The 18,628-nt window shown below is 38.0% G+C and overlaps 1 protein-coding gene across 2 annotated transcripts in view; it reads right to left on the reverse strand.

The window, feature by feature from the left end:
* BICC1 (BicC family RNA binding protein 1) overlaps positions 1–18,628 on the reverse strand; it is an 89,915-nt gene that overhangs the window by 43,321 nt on the left and 27,966 nt on the right. For both annotated transcript variants that reach the window (XM_030951771.1, XM_030951772.1), the window contains exons 2-3: positions 13,637–13,683; positions 1,557–1,626 (exon numbers count right to left, since the gene is read on the reverse strand). In XM_030951771.1, the coding sequence (XP_030807631.1) occupies positions 1,557–1,626; positions 13,637–13,683 (117 nt within the window). The remainder of the gene's footprint in view (positions 1–1,556; positions 1,627–13,636; positions 13,684–18,628) is intronic.

The raw sequence follows: 18,628 nt of genomic DNA on the forward strand, positions 1-18,628 counted from the left end.
CTTTGCAGGATAATCATTCCCGCTGCAGATTCACTCAGTATGCCCAGCTGGAATATGTGCTCCCTTTCCTCAATTTTTACTTTTATCAGCCCATAACTCTTCCAGCTGTTTTATTTCCCATGGTACTCAAATTCATTCCATGTATTGATAGAGCTTCACCACATTATCTTCTACTTGAGGTCACTAATAAAGAGGTTAAATTAATTTAATTTAAAGCTGCATCTCCAAGTGCCAATGCAGAAACCCAACCAACCACCTCTCTTACCCCTCTTTTACTGCCTTTCATTCATGCTTTTCATCTTCAGAACTAAGCCCACTTAAATTAGGGGGGAAAAGTTACAGGCACCACTTTATTTCTTATTTTCTACCCTCAGAAGAAAAACTCTTGTGCCTCAGCTTGCTGAGGAGTATCAAGTGTGCACCAATTCCCAGCACCCCAAGGAGAGGGCACACAGAACTTCCCAGGTTTGCACAGAGACCTTGTCACACCTGCATTACTATAAATGTTAGTTCCACACATTAATGCCTACATACAGAACACCTGCATTTTCCCAGTCTTAATTCCTTCCCCATTTTAGCATGATTCTTTTTCCATGCAAGTGGGGAAAAGAAAAAATGAAATAAATTTGGACTTTAACACCATGTGGGAAAGTAACAACCTCACTTTACACCATAAAAACTTTATTAATCCTGCACCTTTCTAAAAAGATCATTTTTCTTCCCAAGAGATGTTATTAATTTACTAAGGTTAGCCCACACCTCCACCTATACATTCTATATATAACATGGAGAGAAATTATCTGAAGTTCGTTTTCTTGGTTTTTAAATATGTATCAGCCTGGACAGAAATGCATGCAATGTTCCCAATCTCATATTTTTTATGTAGAAGAGAAATTAAGTGCTGCTTTCCATCAGTCACAGCTATGACTCCTTAAGAACAGAACAAGAAGGTTTATTTCCAAAATAGATGTCCAGGCTGTATACTTAGCTCACACTAATAGGCTGGACTTCCAAAAGAAACATAATTTAAACCACAATACTGGTCATTCCTAAGCAACAGCTCCACTTAGGTTTCTTGGAGACCCCAAAAAAGTGTGCAGGCTGTCCCTGTCAGGGACACAATGAGTATTTACTGTTCTGCTGGGCTTGGCCAACACTCATCTTTGTACTCTACAGAAACAAACACAAAACCCCACAAAACACCCGTTCATCTAAAATGTTACCAGAAACACTGGCTTTGGCTGCTGTAAAATAAAGAAACTGTTTTGATTAGATACAGAATCATACAGCAGAAGGCACACATGCTTAATAAAACAATTTTGATTAAATAAATACTCACAGAATTGCAAGCTCCTTAAAACGGGTTGGTGTATCAAATACCTATATAAAGCCAAGATAACTTCAACAAGCAATTTCTGTAAGCAACAGCAGACTGAAATGGAAATACTTCAGGTGACCAGTATTGATGTGTGACTCTAAAAATCCAATTCTTTATTCTCTGGTTTTTACTACGCTAACAACAAATCCCACCCCATAAAAAGAACAAAATAAAATACCTTTTTTCGATTTTGCTCCGATCTTCAACTTTGATGGCCAAGCAATCTGTGTATTTGTTTCTTCCATAATCTATTAAAAAAGAAAGCATTTTCAAAGAATTAAGTTTTTATTTTTCTCCTGCAAAAGCATACATACATTTTCTGAAAATATCATGTTTACCATTTTTAAAACTGTTAAATATTATTACTTTTAAATAGCACAAGCCATTAACTGCTTCTCTGGTTTCCTTGAGAACTTTTGTCTGTTAATAAGCATGGCTGAGTTCTGATCATTCAAAAGAATTCCACAGAGCAAACCCAAAATGCTCAACAGCTTCCATGAAGTTCAAATGACCACTAATAGCTACAGCAGACTCCACATCCATCTCTGAGGGAATTTCAAAACTTTACAATTCAACACAAATATTTCTTCAGTTACCTTAAAATGGTTCTTAAGTAAAGCCTATCAAATTTAAATTGAGTCTTTCTGAGTCTCCATAAGTCAAAATATATTGGTTTGCCTCACTTTTACCCAAAAGCAGCTTTTCATTTTAAGCTTATCCAGACTCAAGAATTTTTACTTCTCAGTTTAGCAGGTCAGAGCAGACATCTGACAGCATTTATTTATTATGACACAGCGTGTAACCTATCTGTACATCTCCAGCCAACAGGGAAAAACTATGCACACCCGCTTACACTGTGAAAACCAGGCAGCCATTTAGCTCAGTGTCAGCTCTCATTCTGCTGCTGCCTTGGGCTCAGTGAAAATGCCACCAGCCCTCTTACAGGTAGATTATACTGAAATTTCATCCTGGCACAGAGCTACAGAGCTTCACCAACCCATTTAGTTGTAACACAGGAGTTCCAAGGAACTGCTTGACACCAAGGACTTCAGATGAATGGAAACCCAGCTCCTCGAAATGCTGGGCATGTCTACTGAGACTAAAGGACTTCTCTTTTATACCAAGGTCTCATCAACAAGCATGGTGAGCTCATACCTCTCATCATACTCATGATGGAATAAAAACAATTAAAATGTCAAAATAATTAGCAAAGCCACTTCCAAGAAGAAGAGTAATGCATTAAGAAAACAGCTACAATACCAGTATGTTTTCCATAACAGTATAATTCAGAATTAAGGCAGATTTCTCCAACAGTTCCTAATTCTTATCTTCTACATCCAAATCCCAAGGACACCACAACAACTTCCAGATTAGCATGCCATGTGGAAAAACAAAGCATCAGCCAGACTTCATTATACTGTATTTTTGGTTTCAGCACTATTGGATAATAAGTTACAGCTGAAATAAAACATTTCCAGGAGGGTGAAATTCTACCAGCAACATACATATACTTTTCACCATTTTTCAATCCAGATGTGAAAAAAGCTGTTTCAAAGAATTCACTTGTCTCTGATAAAAGTCTTTGGGCGAGGATTTTTTTTTAATTGTGCAAGAGGCAGTGAAATACACAGAAAATTGGAAGGCACTGGCTAAAAGGAAAAGGGAGATGCTAAAACAAAGAACGGTGCAGGACTGAGTTATAGAAGATCCAACATGAAAGGAACCACAAGAGAGGAGACAGAAGAAGAATGCATGTCATTCAAGGCAAGTGTTACATCCCATCAGTCCTTTACCCTCTCAATAAAGGTTGGAGACTTCTGTCTTGAAGAAATTAAATCCTCCCCGTTTCTTATGATAAAATAAAATAAAATGAAAGCCCACAATTTCACAGCTGCACATTCTGGGGACATATGAGAAAGATGCATATAAGATCTTCAAAGGAAAAGCAGTCTGACTGCCAGCCACTGAGATTTGGCCATCTAGTATCCTTAAGCTCTTTGTAATGTTAAAAATTGCCACATTAGACCAAAAAAGATAACTCAGTTTGGCCCCTACAAAGACAAGTTTATCTCCTATCCTAGGCTAGGCAAAAAAAAAAGTCAGGATGCATTTAAGTACATTTACTGAAGTATCAAAATGCTCAGTCTGTGCTGGCTTTCAGCTCCAGGCTGTAATGTTACAATAAATCAGGACTTCCCTAAGAACACTCAAAAAAAAAAATAAACTACACCACTTAATTCATAAACTATCATTGTATTTAAGTTACTATTTATGTATTGTATTTTTTATAACAGCAAATTGTCACAAAGCTCTGGAAAACTTGGAACTGAGTTGTTATGAGAGCAGTTAAACTTGAAAGTAAAGATGATATTGAAGATCATAGATGAGATTAAAGACTGCATAGATCACTGTTGCACCAACTTTTTGTTTTAGCTTTACCATTCAAACCCAGGGAATTCTAAGTGCCAAGATTTAAATTTTTTCCCTGAAAAATCTGGAGTAATTCCATGACAACCTCAAGTGCATGTTGCAATGGAACTGCTTTATTAGTGAAATCAGTATTATGCCACATACCCTGAGAACAGGGGTTCTGCTCTCACATGAAAAAGAGAACTCTCAAGTGCTCCAGCTATAATACATGCATTCCAATTGTATAAATACTCGAGTTACATAACATTCAGGGGAAATTCAGCCTAGGGATGACTCAGAGTTCATGATCTCTGCACAACAGCACCTCTGCATAGCTTCCCTTATTTCCACACAAAATAAGAGATAGAGTGAGTACTAATCAGTGCTCTGCTCGCCTTGAGGGATCAACTGACCAAAGGGATCAGGCATTTCTGCCAGCAAGGTTTAAGTCCCAACAAATAACCTCATGCTTCTTCTCAAAATGAAGGAAAACCGAAGAAATTGTCTTTCTACAACTTTCCTTCCTCTCCTTTGCCCAAGTGTAATTGTAGTGTTTACAAGCCAAAATATGTAAGCTATTCTCAGTGGAGAAAAAACAGAAGAGGACAAGACACTGGAAGACACCAACAAAACAAATCAGACTGTACTCTGACCCTGAAAAAATTGGCTTCAGTTGCAAATCATTGGGCCTTCAAGAAAAAAAAAAGTCTAACTGTAAGGCAGCTGGAAGACAAGCTTTTGGCTTTCTTGTATTCCAGCTTGAAAAGTTTATAGTTTAAGCACTTTAGGGAGTTTTTACATTAAGACAGTAAGAAATTATTTTTTCTTATGCTGTATTTTTTGTTTAGCTGATTTTGGATGGAAACTGGAATGTCCTGAATGCAACAAAACCAACCAAACAAAACTCCCCCAAAGCCCACAAGTATTTCAGAATTCAAAGGAAATAGTTTACACACAGTGGATGAACAAGAACGACATATATACCAGACCTTTCTTCATTTAAAGCAGGCACATTAAATCAAAGTAGTATTCTTTATAGTTAGTGTTGGTAAGATACCTATTTCTGGCCTTCCCACCTTTGGGATTTGGGCATCTTGGCCTTTTCTGCTTCAGGTATTAATCACAGTGAAAGGAAAAATGGGTCAGACAGGAATCTGCATCTACTAGTGGGTCTCTGTAGTTACCCAGTATGAATTCCTTCCCCACTAAAATGAAATTCTTTTTCCAGGCAAGTGAGTAAAAGAACAAAATTAAATCAGTTTGAACTTCAATACCACGTGGGAAACTCCGAGACAATCTCACTTTACACCATGAAGATGTTGGGCCTAGTCTTGGAATACTGGGTTTCACAGATTTTCAGTGTTCATCTAGCATCTTCAGCTTTCAGAAATGTTGTCTTAGTCCCCTCAGTTTGTATGCATTTACAGCTGTACAAACAAGTTTATTCTTATGGTTTATTTGAATTATGAAATATAACTTAGATGAAAATGAAAGGAAAATATATTTCCATAGGACAAGACCTGAAGAGACACAGCAGACATGTGAAATTCTGCGTGGGGTGATCCTTAGTTCTATCTCTTGCAGTGCACAAGAGGTGATGCAGCACAATCTGAGAGGATGACTAATCCCTGAACATGACTTTTGGCAGCAAGAACACAGCAATGGGTGTAGCTGGAACCAGAATTATTGTATTTAATGGTTTGTTGTTTTTTCGGTTTGGGGGGAGGAGAAAGCAAGGCAAGAACAAGGATGGGAAGGAAGAACAAGACTCAAAAGAGGTTTGTGTGAAGTTACCCATTGGGAATTTAAACTCCAAAACTGGTGAGGCCAGAGAACATCAGCAGGGCAGCATCAAGGACTACTGGTTTGGTGAGGAAATTTGAGGAATAAAAGGAGTTAAAAAAGAGATTACAAAACTGAGCCCAAAGCCTGGTGCAAGTACGCAGATCTTGTGGAAGTTGGGCCAACATTTTGGGTACAGCAATGGATTTGCATCCCAAGCCCTATTGTAGTTTCTTCCCCCCTGAGGTCATCTACACAAGCAATTCCAATCAAGAATTCACACTTTGTCACAGCCACTACTCAAAGTTGGGCAGTACAGCCTGACCCCCTGTGTAAGCCCTAATTCTGCAGGTAAGGAGGAGGGGCTGTTCCTGAGAAGCAGCAATGGCACATGGCCCCAGGCACCCCACATTCCAGACTACACTGTCCAGAGCTTCCAGTTTGTGCTCCTGTGTGGCAAAAAACCCATCTCCTATGCAGAGACCAGAATTAAAACCATAAAATACAGAAAAAGCTTTAGTAAGTTTGCTGTGAATGCAGTCTGTCAGTACTGACAGCACACATGGTAGGTGCAATCTATTTAAAATCCACAACCAAAGGATGCACAGGGAGGACAAGGACCAAGCTCCACTTGTGTGTCTGTACAGAAAGGAGCAGTGGGACAACAGAGCCTTCCCACACAAAAGGACATGAGTGCCTGCTGTCTTCAAGGGCAGGGCTCTTCATTTTCCCATTCTATAGCCCAACTGTCAGAAACCCAGACACATTTTCAGAAAAGGTGACTGCTTGGCTAGTCCTTCTTCCCTAGTTTTACTTGTCTTGGAAAAAGGTAACACGTAAATTATTTTAGACATTACTGTCTGGAATAAGCGGCATGGATAAGGATCAATGCTCCCATATGTTTTTGTTCATGCTTCCACTGCAAGTCATTTGCTTTAATGCTGCAGGAAATTGATATTCACCTACTCACTTGACCATCTCTGTTAAACTGATTTTTATTTCAAGTTCTTATTAAATGCTAAAATAAGTATCAAAAAACATGGATGTGTTTCTGACTGATATATAAAAAGGGAACAGAAGGAAAACTCACCTGCACACTGCTATGCAGTGTCATGTCAAGCTAAGCAAAACACCAACGCTTCCCTGCAACTTCTCAGGGCCAATACTTTTGTGCAGACTTTGAGGCTTCCCCAGAGCAGAACTCGGGCTGTTTGCTGTCAAGGACTAATCCTAACCCATGCTGACTCTAACAAATTTACCATCTTCACAAAGTTTTCACAGCTATTCCCAAAGAACTTACCAAGAATTAAGAAAAGTATGTGCAGGATGAAGAGATCCTGAAGCTAAAATTAGAGGTCAAGGTTAACATCATGGGCAATGTATTTATTCATAGTTTTGATCAATGTGTATCAAAATTTTTATACTAAATACTAAAACTAATGAACAGATTATGTATAAAGGCAATAAAGGCATCAGAGTAAAAGACATCAGTTTTACAAATGAAACTTTCAGACTACATAAAAGCTCTAAATCACTAAAGATGGAATTGGGAAAGCTGCCTATATGGATGTGGCTTTGGAATTTTTATTGTTTCCATTTCCAGTAAGAGATTTTAGCCTTGAAAGATGAGAACAAATGCATGTATGCACATACAACACTGCATCTTTTTTTAACCTTCACTTCACCTGAAAAGAACTAAGATGATTCTTAAAACAAGGGTCTTGTTTAAGCAAATATTGCAGTATTGTTGTTGCATCCAAAAACTACATTAAGCGAACTTTCTGCAACAAAAATGTTGACAGAACTTTTTTACCTAAGTTACAAATACAGCAAAAATAGCTGAGAGTAAAAATCAATCAATCAAATGTCCTTACCTATGGAGAAACACTTAAGTCCTTCACTTGATTTAAAAGTTTATTTTACCATCAATGGAAATACTAGTCAAGGGTCACAGGTAACACTTTTGTTTTGAATACAGGACAAAGCATAAAACAAAAAAAAATTTAAGCATGCAAGAATTCTCTATAGAAATATCTGTCTCTATAGCATTAATGAATTACACAAGTAATATGAAAAATCCTAAGAAAAATATCACTGATAAATGAAACCCCACAGAACACTGTTCAAAACACCAATATGCATCCAAATCTCCTCTCTGAAACCAAAAGCAGCAATTCTCCTCCTTACAAGCCAGAAAGCCAGTGTATATTCTTGATTTGAATCATTCTCATACTTGTCTCCTTTATATTACTTTTTTTTTTCCCCAAGGTAAAAGTACAAACATTTCTGAGAAGGAAATCCCTCCTCTATTCTGTGGGAGGGTTTAACTCTCAGAATGAAAAGCACTGAGCACCTCAGTTGAGATGGTGGTGACAAACCACTCCTCCTCTACTGCTTTACAGTGCAAGAGATCTTGCACAAAGTGTAAAGTATAGCAATGAAGTGGCACAAAGCTGAACTTTAACAACTAAGACTTGCTATTACAGGTAAAATCTCAAGATAGCACCCATTGTATCAGAAGCAACACAGGAGAAACTGGAGATGAAATGAAAAAAAAAACCCGAAAATCCTTGGAATTACTCCATTGCCTTAGCAGAATGGTCACTACAGTACAGATGGGATGAATGCCATTTTCCACAAAAATGAAGCCTTCCCACCACTCAGCTCTGCCTGAACTAAGCAAAAAGTTAAGTAAGCATTCTTGATTTACCTTTTTAGAGAAACTGATCCAACCTAAATAGCCTCCTTTCCACTGGGTGCGGTTTTGCCAAAAGGGAGACAAATGTCTCAATCCCAAGATTTCCTGCAAATGTTAACTTGCACTGACATTCTTTCAGGCCCCTAATCCATGCTGCCCTCTCCAAGCAGTCACTTCCTCTTCCCAGGAAGCCAAATGAGAGGAAGCTCAGGGTAAATTGGATGCCAGCATTCCCATCCCAGCCAGGCACTTGAAGCCAGCTCTGGAAACGTATGGCCTTAATAAATCCTTGTCACATGCCATGAGCCAAGCTCTACATCAAGAGGTTATTTTAATGCTAGTGCAGATCCTGATTCCTACCCAGAAAAAGTGGAATGTGTAGAACCAGTTCCTGCAGCTCCAAGCTGCTGCTGTGGTTGAAACAGAAACCAGACCCATGATAATGTCTGATCACCAGCAGCTCACGAGGTCTTACCACCAGATAAATAACACTGCAAGAAAGTCAGAGGCTCCCATCAGAAATGGAAACACAGCCCTGGGGGAACTACAGCTATAAATAGGCAGCTGGGGAATAGTCATGGCTGAAGACACATGAAAAGCCCTTCAGAAGTTAGTCCTGAATATGGATAATAATTAGCTTGAGACATCTTAGTCTCAGGTCAATGATTAATATTTTTAATGCCTGAAAATGCCCTAAGCCACTTGCATTTGAAGCTCTAGATATGCTTCACATTCAGAGATTAAAAAGTGAGACTGATCCACTTCCAGTCTGACCTACTGCAAAGAGAAAATCAACTTTATTTGTATCAGAATATACTAGTTATACTTACAAAATGCATACATCAACATTGTATTAATATATTCATGAGTAATAATATTGCAACAGTTTGAAGGTTTGTCCTAGAACAACATAAAAGATATTTTTCAAAGATTCAAGAGAAAACACAGGATGTTGCAAACCAAGTGTTTTTACTGTCTTAGATAAGCAAACAGGGCTTGAGGAAGATTCCTTGCTGCCTTTGCTGCCAGAGCCTCCTAAATAAATAAAAATGCACAATCATTAATGACTAGTGCACAGAGGACTTTAACAGAAACATGATTAAAGATGCAGTTAGATATAGCTTTTTCACATCTTCAAATAATCACAGGGGGTTATTTTTTGGCTTTGGTTGGGCACTTGTTTGTTTGTTTTCTTTTTTAGTCTCTTTGTATTACTGTTTCCAAATACCTGGACTGAAAGATGACCTGCTTTTCAAGGATGGTTTCACCACATTCTGCTTCCAAAATGGCCACAGTAACTTCTACAGTGCTAATTATTTAATAAAATCAGAAGCTACAGTTTAAACATGCTACATGTAAGCACAGGAAGGAAAATGAAAAGAAACCACTAGTCTTCCTTTGCATTCCTAAGCTCCTAATAATTAACAGAAGAGATTTTGGTACACACATGAAACTTTTGCCCAGTTGCAACTTTACAGCTCCAAGCACACTTATGGTCTCCCTCAGGGAATAACAGACTGCAGTCAAGAGAGACACAAGCATTTAAATATACTTTTTGTCTAAATCCGGAGATATCTCAAAAACCCCTAAGTATCTCCAACTGGGCAAATGCATGCAAACACTTCTGTTTGCTTAATAAAGATACAGAAGAGACCCTAAACACAAAACATAAAAGGATGTCAAACACTCAGGACCAGTAAAACACAGAAGTTACAGCTGGCTGGTAGTATTTAGTGCTTCCTACAAAACCAAGCTCTGCAAATGAACCCTAAAAGGCAGGCAAGCCAGAGCTGAGGAGCCCCTCCAGGCATACTCCCAAAGCCCCACTAACACATGCACACTGAATAACACTGAAATAAAGAGCTTGGATGTTACCTGTGCAGTGCATCACTCCAGTCACCACCTTCTGCACGTGCAGTCCCAAGAACTCCACCCAAATTCCAGTAAAGCCACAGTCTTCACCTATCACCCACCCTACTCTGCTCACAGGCCCTGGAGAAGGCTACAGATACATCCCTGTCCAAAGAAGTTCCAGAATGAAAGATTACCATCAGCACTGAGATTCCCAAGTGTTTAAAAAGAAGAAACCAACTTGATGATGACAGAGCTAAAAGCAAACCAAAATGATGCATGAAATTCCTCTTTGTCCACAGGGCCGACCCTCACCTGTTTTGGATTATGAACTCTTCAGGACAGAGAATCACCACCTTCTTACATTTTATATAAGAGTGCCACACACCTCTACAGGGCTACATAAATTATCTGTTCCCTCGAACAATGTCCTGGCTTTGCTGGGGAAAGGGCCTTGATTCCTATGAGGCGTGAGCCAGATGTTGTGGAACTTGGTGGAAAAAATCCACCATCAAGTGAAAATGGGCTCTGGATCAAGGACATGTAATAACTTCATATTATTTATTCCCCTCACAGAATAAATAAGAAAAACAATTTAGAGAGCAAGGTCCACAAGGATCTTTTACTAAATAGTATGTAACACAACAGCAGAGCAATCCATGTTTATTTAGGATTACCTGTTACTGAACTGCAGATCCGAGAGCTCTACAGAGAAAACCATGCCATTATTTATTTATTTCTTGCTAAGTTATTAGTAGCTCCCAGTGGTTTTGAAAAATCTTCATTAGATGATGGTAGGCTTTACCTCATCTGAAGCAGTAGTACAACGAAGAAACATTAGAAGAAAGTATGATAAGGTTTTCAGACTCTTAAAAATGACACCACTGAAAGACATTTATTTACTTTTCACTTGAATTCTGGACCAGAGGAAAGGGCACTTCTTCACCCGGTATTCCCTGTCATGACAGGGCAGAAAAATTACCTGAATTTCACCAAGAATTGGGGCTCATTCTGTGACTCTACAAGCAACTGCATTGCATGTGCTTGTTTCTGCTAAAATGCTCAGTGAAATAATGCATTTTCACATTTAAATTGTTATTAAACTCTGGAAGTTGAAAGTTGGTAGGACCAGCTCACATCCACTGAGATCCTGCTTGATTATAAAAATCCAAGTAGTACTGCTTTCTCACGTGTTTGAAGACCAGCAAAAGACTGCTTAGCACCAAACCCTTGTATTAACTTTCTTTAAAAGCCTCTCTGCAGCTTAACAATGCAGGCTGAGTCTCTGCCAACCCCACAGGCACAGCCTCCTCTCTCCTCCCTCTTAGTCTGCATGCCTTGACATACAGAATCACCTTCCTGAATTTTTGCCTTGTCATTTGCTATTTCAGCATTCCTATGAAAATTTCTTCCACCTCACAAGCCACTTCCAGGCAACAGCCAACCTCAGCACATTGAGGGCAGTCCATCAGAACACACCAAACTTGGCATTATTTATGCAAATAAAGCCCTCATGTTTTAGATGTGGCCTTTCAAGGATGCACTTCTCCCTCCCTGTCCCACTCAAAATCCTGCCAATAATGTCCTGAAGTCTCATTATCTGAACTGCATTACAAAAACGCCTTTGCTGCAGCTTTGAGTTCATACTGAGTTTCTGGAAGGGTCCTGCTGCCTCAGTTTGCAATGTGTTTCTAATACCACAAATCACTTTCCTTCCTCACTGCACCAACCTGAAACACATGAAATGAGTCTTCATTTTACCTCCACATACTCTGCCTTATTCATTTCACATGAGAGAGGAAAAATTTAACTCTGATTAAAGGAAATTGCACAGACAGAGACAGTGAGTAAGCTATGAGCAACCGTCCAGAGATTTCTTCCAACAAAAGAGAACTCAAAGGAGATAGTTTCCATCTGGTTTTATTAGCTGTAGCATTGTGTGTATGTGCTCAGAAACTTCAGAAATCTACACTGTGGAGTTGATGATATTTTAAGAAGAATGCCAGTTAAAATGAAGCAGCTTTAACCTATTGCAGCACCCACTGTGCCTAGATAATAATTATGCACAAATATGACAAGATTTAAATGCCAGGATAGCCACTGCATCATCAGTGTGGGTAAAGAGTTGCACTCATGACACAGTTGAAGTTTAGCATATTTTGCTTTCCTGTTAAATTCAACACAGCCATTTTCTGCTATTACACTAGTGACTACATAATTGTAAGGCGCATCATATCTACAGTAAATAACCAAGTAATCAAATACACATGTCAAACAGATGAGCCACTCAAGAAGAAATATTTTATCCACACCTTTAAGAATTATGAGCAGATTTATCTAAAAGAGAGAAAACACTGTGGTAAAATGAATAATGTGTAGAATAAAGCATAGGGTACTATGGCTTAGCTTTGTTTCAGCAAATTAAAAAACTCAAAGTATTTTGATAAAATCCTAAGGAGGCACTATTGACACATTCTCCTCTGTGCACACTAATATCAGACAGTTAAGCACCACATTTGGAAAAACAACTCTCACTGTCAACTAAGAGCAACATAAATCTGAAAATCCAAACATTTTGGCAGAATATATACTCCTCCTCACCAGCCTTTATCAAGGCATCCCACAGTCCCATGCAGGGTAAAGCAACCTTTCACATCTTCCTTTCTGGAACAATCACTTAAAATTATAGCAAAACACAGCAAATTACTTCAGTGGACAACGAGTCAAAAAGGAGTGTCAAGGCATTTCAGCATACAGCAAAGTTTGCACTGTCTGTCTTCCCTGTACTAAAGAAAAAACAGGTCATTATTTTTATTAGCCTGCAACATGCAGATTTTCATTAAAATAACTTATAAATAATGTTCTTCACACTATTCTTGAAAAAAACAAAAAACAAACAAAGACCAAAAAACCCCAATACTATGCTGCTTTGGAAAAATAATCTGCAAGTCATTACTCTTGACCATGTTTCACTTGGTAGTTTTGTTGCTGCAGGACTCCCTTTTCCAGTCCTTCCGTGCCTCTGTCCAACCACAAATTGTTGAATCATTTTGTGGATTGTGCATTTCTTTCTTAAAAGCCCATTGCCTTTCTCAACCAAATATTTATGCTTTCAACAATATCACACTAAGTTGCAAGGCAGTATTTTAATAACAGGATGCAGCATTTATCCACTGACAATATCCTTAAGACCACCTCACAACATCTTCTAGGTTCAAAATTAAGCATAACAAATGTTCATCATGTGTATTTTAACATTTTCAGTTAAGTAATTAGTAAAACTGTTAATTTGTTTTTGTGCATGGATGACAGGAGCATATACCAAAGAACCTGTTTCTCATCTCATTCCATGCATGGCTGGTAGCAAGAAGACACTAAATGACAAATTTTTTAAAAATTTGATCAATATCATGGAAACTGTGCATGAAGTTTAATTAGTTGATCACATGCATGAATAATTGGTTTTTTTTTTCTTTCTCTAGTCAGGTGCTGTTATAGAATTGAAATATCTTTCTTACCTTCTGAAAAAAGTCTTCCCCACTTTTCCCTTTGCCCTCTGCAGCAGCTGTAAAACAAAAATGGGATCTGGTTACTAAATACACAGGAGACAATTTGCAGGCTTACATATAGAAATTCTCAGTGAGTACATGCTACTGTAAAATAACAACTCTGGGTATTTTTTCTCATGCAATAAACATTTGTCAACAGCTGAGTAATACCCAGATTAACCTTTCACAAGCCACTTGCCATGGACAGAGTCTGAGCCCTTTGTATTTGGGTACTTGAGCTCTAACACACTGATAGATATTTCAGTTACAAAACACACATGGTCTAAAGCGTAACAATTTAGTCACACGGCATGCTTTGCCCTGCAATTCTACCAACAGCAGGATCAAAAGAAAGCTAGGAGAGCACAAGATTTTCTGTATCAAGTATCACATTATTCAGTGATCTCAAGACCACAACCTGGATTATCTCCCACTTGTATTTAAACCCATAACTGCAAATTTAGTTAATGCAAATTATTGCACTTAAAATGATGCAACTGTTTGCACATAGCTTATGCTGTAGTTTATCTGTGTTGAACTAGCAAGCTGTTCAAAACACAGTAGCTCAAACTGATTACAAAGAGGATAATTTCCTTTCCCCTGGAGAAAGGGATGCCTTCAGAAAGAACTCTGAGGGTGGAGAAGAGTTTCCTGAATAGTACAGGATTACTGAAGCAACTTTGTATTTCCCATGTACAAAACAGACCCCTCGAGCTCACCCCATCACCCTGGCTTCAAAGCCATTTTTCAACTACTTGGTTCTGCCACCCTCCTCCAATTACACAACCAATTCCAAACTCTTTAGGAACTGTCAACTCAGCTAATGCAACATGATTGCAAAATGCAAGTGAGCAGATACAGGCTGGAGGTATGAGATGACTTCTACCCCAGAGGAAGAAGTGCCACTACATTTGAAATAAGCTTCTCAAAATCTCAATAACAACACTTGAATACCACAGAGAAGAGCTCACTAGCAAGTTTTATCTAATACACTTCAGAAGTTCATGATTCAACTCCAGTGCAGCCATAACAGAGGCAGCAAATGAAGCCTGTCAAGCATTCATCCTGCTGCAGAGCAATTCCAGACTCCCCAATTCCACAAGCCTGAGGAAGAAAAGCCCTCCCCACCTTCAAAACCCATAGGTGTCTTTATGAGAAGAGCAAACTGGTTCATATTTCAACAGAACAAGGTTTTCTGGGAGCAGAGAAAACAACTGGGGAAGGTTTGTTTTCCAGAGTTACAAGCTACTGATACAAGCAGAAAAACACAACTTCCTTGAAGCAGCCCCTTGACAGGTGCACATTGCTTGACATGTTTTCCATTAACTCAGGAATAGATAGGAAATCCTTCTGGGAAGGGAGGAGCACCACCACTCTATTTCAAGTGGAACATGGGACCAACATGCTTTTAATCAGAGGGTACACGAGATAAATTGGAGAGGAGAACGTGACAGATGTGTGGCTGAAGCTGCAGTTTTGAGAAGAGACAGATTTTGTTCCAGCTGCAAATGCATAATTTCCAAACTGAATACAAACAAGAGATGGCTTAAGATAATAGCAGAGATGCTCTGCAGGGCATTAAGTAGAATGCTGACAAAGAGGATTCCAAGCTTTTTATTGTAGGTTTATTTTTAATATGAATCATTCTGGTGACCTGATTTACAGCTTGGCCCCACCAACAACTGATGGCACAACAGACAGAATCCAGCAAGCACGGACAAAGCGGGAAAGAAGAGGGAATGAAAACATCACAAAATGGGTTCACAGGGAAAAAAAAAACCCACAACAGTAGAGACAATAGGAAAGTTGGAGCAGATGGCACTTTATAAAAACCTTTAGTTAGTAACTAGAAGGTTTAGTTCTTACAACATATTATACAGATAGGGTCTTTCATTAGAGCTTTTCAGCTCTAAGATCTGTACCTTAGAATAATTCTTCACATGTTAAGGGATACTGCAATCTGTTGGAATTTTGTCACTTCATATCCAAGATACAGCACTAATTAATCCAGGAAGAGGTATGCCTCTGATCATACCTAATTTTTCTATATTAAGGTGATCTAGTCATTACCATCTCCATTATGCATTTAATTAATAGGGGAAAGATGCTCAGAATTGTGGTTTAAAGTATTTTGTTACACTTAGAATTATATATTTCCCTATGAAAGAGAAAAAATTACTAAAAACTTGAAGAAAAACTACATGAAACAATGTATTATGCTTTTTTTGGGATTAGCTATTTTCCAGCTATTGTCTCCCTTTTCCCTCCTTCCTCATATCATACAACTCTTTGTACCAATTAGGTACTTTTTCATTTTACTTCCTAAATTTCCTCTGGTTTTTATGAGGAGCAATTGCAGTTAAATTTAAATTCTATTAGCAGTTTATGAACTTTGTGATGCTACCCACAATTACCTACATTTGCATGTATGTTTGCTCCCAAACTAAGCACCTATGTTTCAAAAAGCTTCCAACATGTGTCTGAAATGTTTATGATTCATGTGAAATTATCTTGAAGCCTTTCTGTTCTCTAAAGTAGGTAAAGGCAGTCTTGAAAATTCTGAAAAGAGTAGGAACAGCCAAAACCAAGGGCAAATTTATCCATTTCTCTTATAATTGAAAAGCTAAACAGATTTTGTTACAGCAAGACAAACCCAGCATCTTTTGCAGGGAAATGAGCAAGAGAAGCATTCCAGAGTTATGAAATTTATGCAGAAGCCATTAAAATGCAAATCATTTACAGTGTTCTCTACAAGCAAATGCAATTTAGTAAGGCATTGAGGTTTACCTCAAATCAGATAAACTGAGATAAAAGCAAGCTTGAATTCGTGTTTCAGAAAAAAAATCTCCTAGGTCATCACATGCCAAGATCATATTTTCTAAACAAATCTTGAGAGTATTAACCCTGACTCTCAAAATAAACTTCAGCTTTGAAATATCATATTAAGAAGCTCACGATATTTACATCTGACAAGGCACTCAAGCAAATTATTTTTGTAATCTTAATAATAATAATTAGATTTTCAAACCAAGCTTTATCCAGAAAAGCAGGAAGTTTTGAAGTTACCAAACACCACAGACAACAAGCCTTTTGTGGGAGGCTGAGGGGGCCAGCAGTCTGTACCCGAGCTGCATAGAAGGTACAATGGAGCCCATCTCTACTAAACTTGAAATAAGCTCTCAGATTTTAATGAACAAAGTTTCACATTTTCTGAAGTTACTGAATGCAAAATACCACACCAGTAACAAACAACATAAAGAAGTGACATTATTGCCTGGCATGCGCCACAGGAGACCACTCCACCCTTCTGCCAGAGGTCCCTGTCCCCAAGCAGATTTGAGAGAAATCACAAACCAAATGCTAATTAATCCAGCTGTATCTGACTTCTCACTGCTTCATTTCTGCCAACTCAGGAAATACTGTTTTCTTAGAAAACAGTATTTACTTTATGGTATTGAATAATCACTTAACCAACCCTCAGAAAAACTAAGATTACTTTTACACAAGGTGGCTACACTGGTTTCAGAAATACAGATGAAACCTACGTAAATGTGCATAACAAGCATTTTATATTTTAAGCTATACTCTGTTTATTGTAATTTCTTCCATACCATGAAATATTTTATATTAGATTTTTGCTTTTCAAGACATATTGGATTGCTGAGGTTCCATCCAATACAAATATGAAACAGTTGAAACAGGTGTTAACTGTTATGGTACCCAAGAAGTGCACCATTTGTCTACTCAATCACCAAATCATAAAAAGGCCCAATTGTAATTTCCAGGTTCACATGGAAAAAATGAATTTGAGCTTTCACTTCAAATGTTATTTCAGTTATTAAAAAAGTTATTACAATACAGGTCATATTTTACAGGAAGGGAACCCAAGAAACACTGATTAAGTCAAGTGTTTAAATGAATTACTGTAACTTTGCTGATCTCACACATCAGTTTTGTGTCTTATTTTCCAAACTCTTGAAGTTATCAAAAACCCAGGGTAACTGAGTGTGACTGAGTTGGGGACTTTGCCTGGACATTGATTAGTGTCCAAACTTTCTCCTCTGTCTGTACTCAAAGACTAAATTTTTAAGAGAACAAAAAAGCATGTTCTGCTCTTCAGCTCTCAACTATGCTGAAAAAAAAAATTCCTTGCATCAAAATACTCTTTAACCAGAGAGAGAGATAACCAGATATTATTTTCATTGTATCAAGACAAATCAACTTAACAGGATTTCAAGAAGCTGCAGAACAATATAGGTAAGAAGGTAAGTGCTCAATTCTACTTTACCTTTCCTATCCATTGCATGAGAAAGATTTCATAACATTTATGTCAAGAGTGTCCTCATGTTATTTAGCTTTGAGTTTTTTTCTCAAACTGCCATGGAAACATGTTAGCTACATAAGAATGCTGATTTTTATTTACTCCTAACTTTTTAAATGGAATGAACAGTTATTTATTGAAAGCCAAAGTTACCAAGCTGCTGTCTTACACAAAGAAACTCAACCAAAAACTTCTTTCATTGAACCAGAAACCACCTGATAAAGAGATTGTGTTTTCCTGTGCACCAAGTCAGACACTAACCCACACATGCTCTGAAGGCTTGCTTATATCAAGCCAAGATAAAGAATTCCACCCCCATGACCACACAGTTAAGCCGAATTGCTGAAAATATGCCTTTAGGAATAAAAAGATAGAGCGTGCATTGTTAAAGAAAAAAATCTGACCTTAAATTGAATTTGCTGAAATCCAAACAAAACAATTTTCCATTTTTCTTGAAATTGCAAAGCCACTCTCACTTCCAGTTTTCAGCTTAGGAACTAAGAAGTCTCAGAGACAACTCAACTAAAATATACAGTCTGGCAAGAGAAGTAACAAGGCTTAAACAAGCAAGAAATCTGCATGAAAAATCCAAACATATATTAACTGACTTTTCAATATGTATTCTTTTTACTTAATTAATG

This window comes from Camarhynchus parvulus, chromosome 6 (assembly GCF_901933205.1).
Source record: "Camarhynchus parvulus chromosome 6, STF_HiC, whole genome shotgun sequence".
In the NCBI taxonomy this organism is placed as follows: Eukaryota; Metazoa; Chordata; class Aves; order Passeriformes; family Thraupidae; genus Camarhynchus; species Camarhynchus parvulus.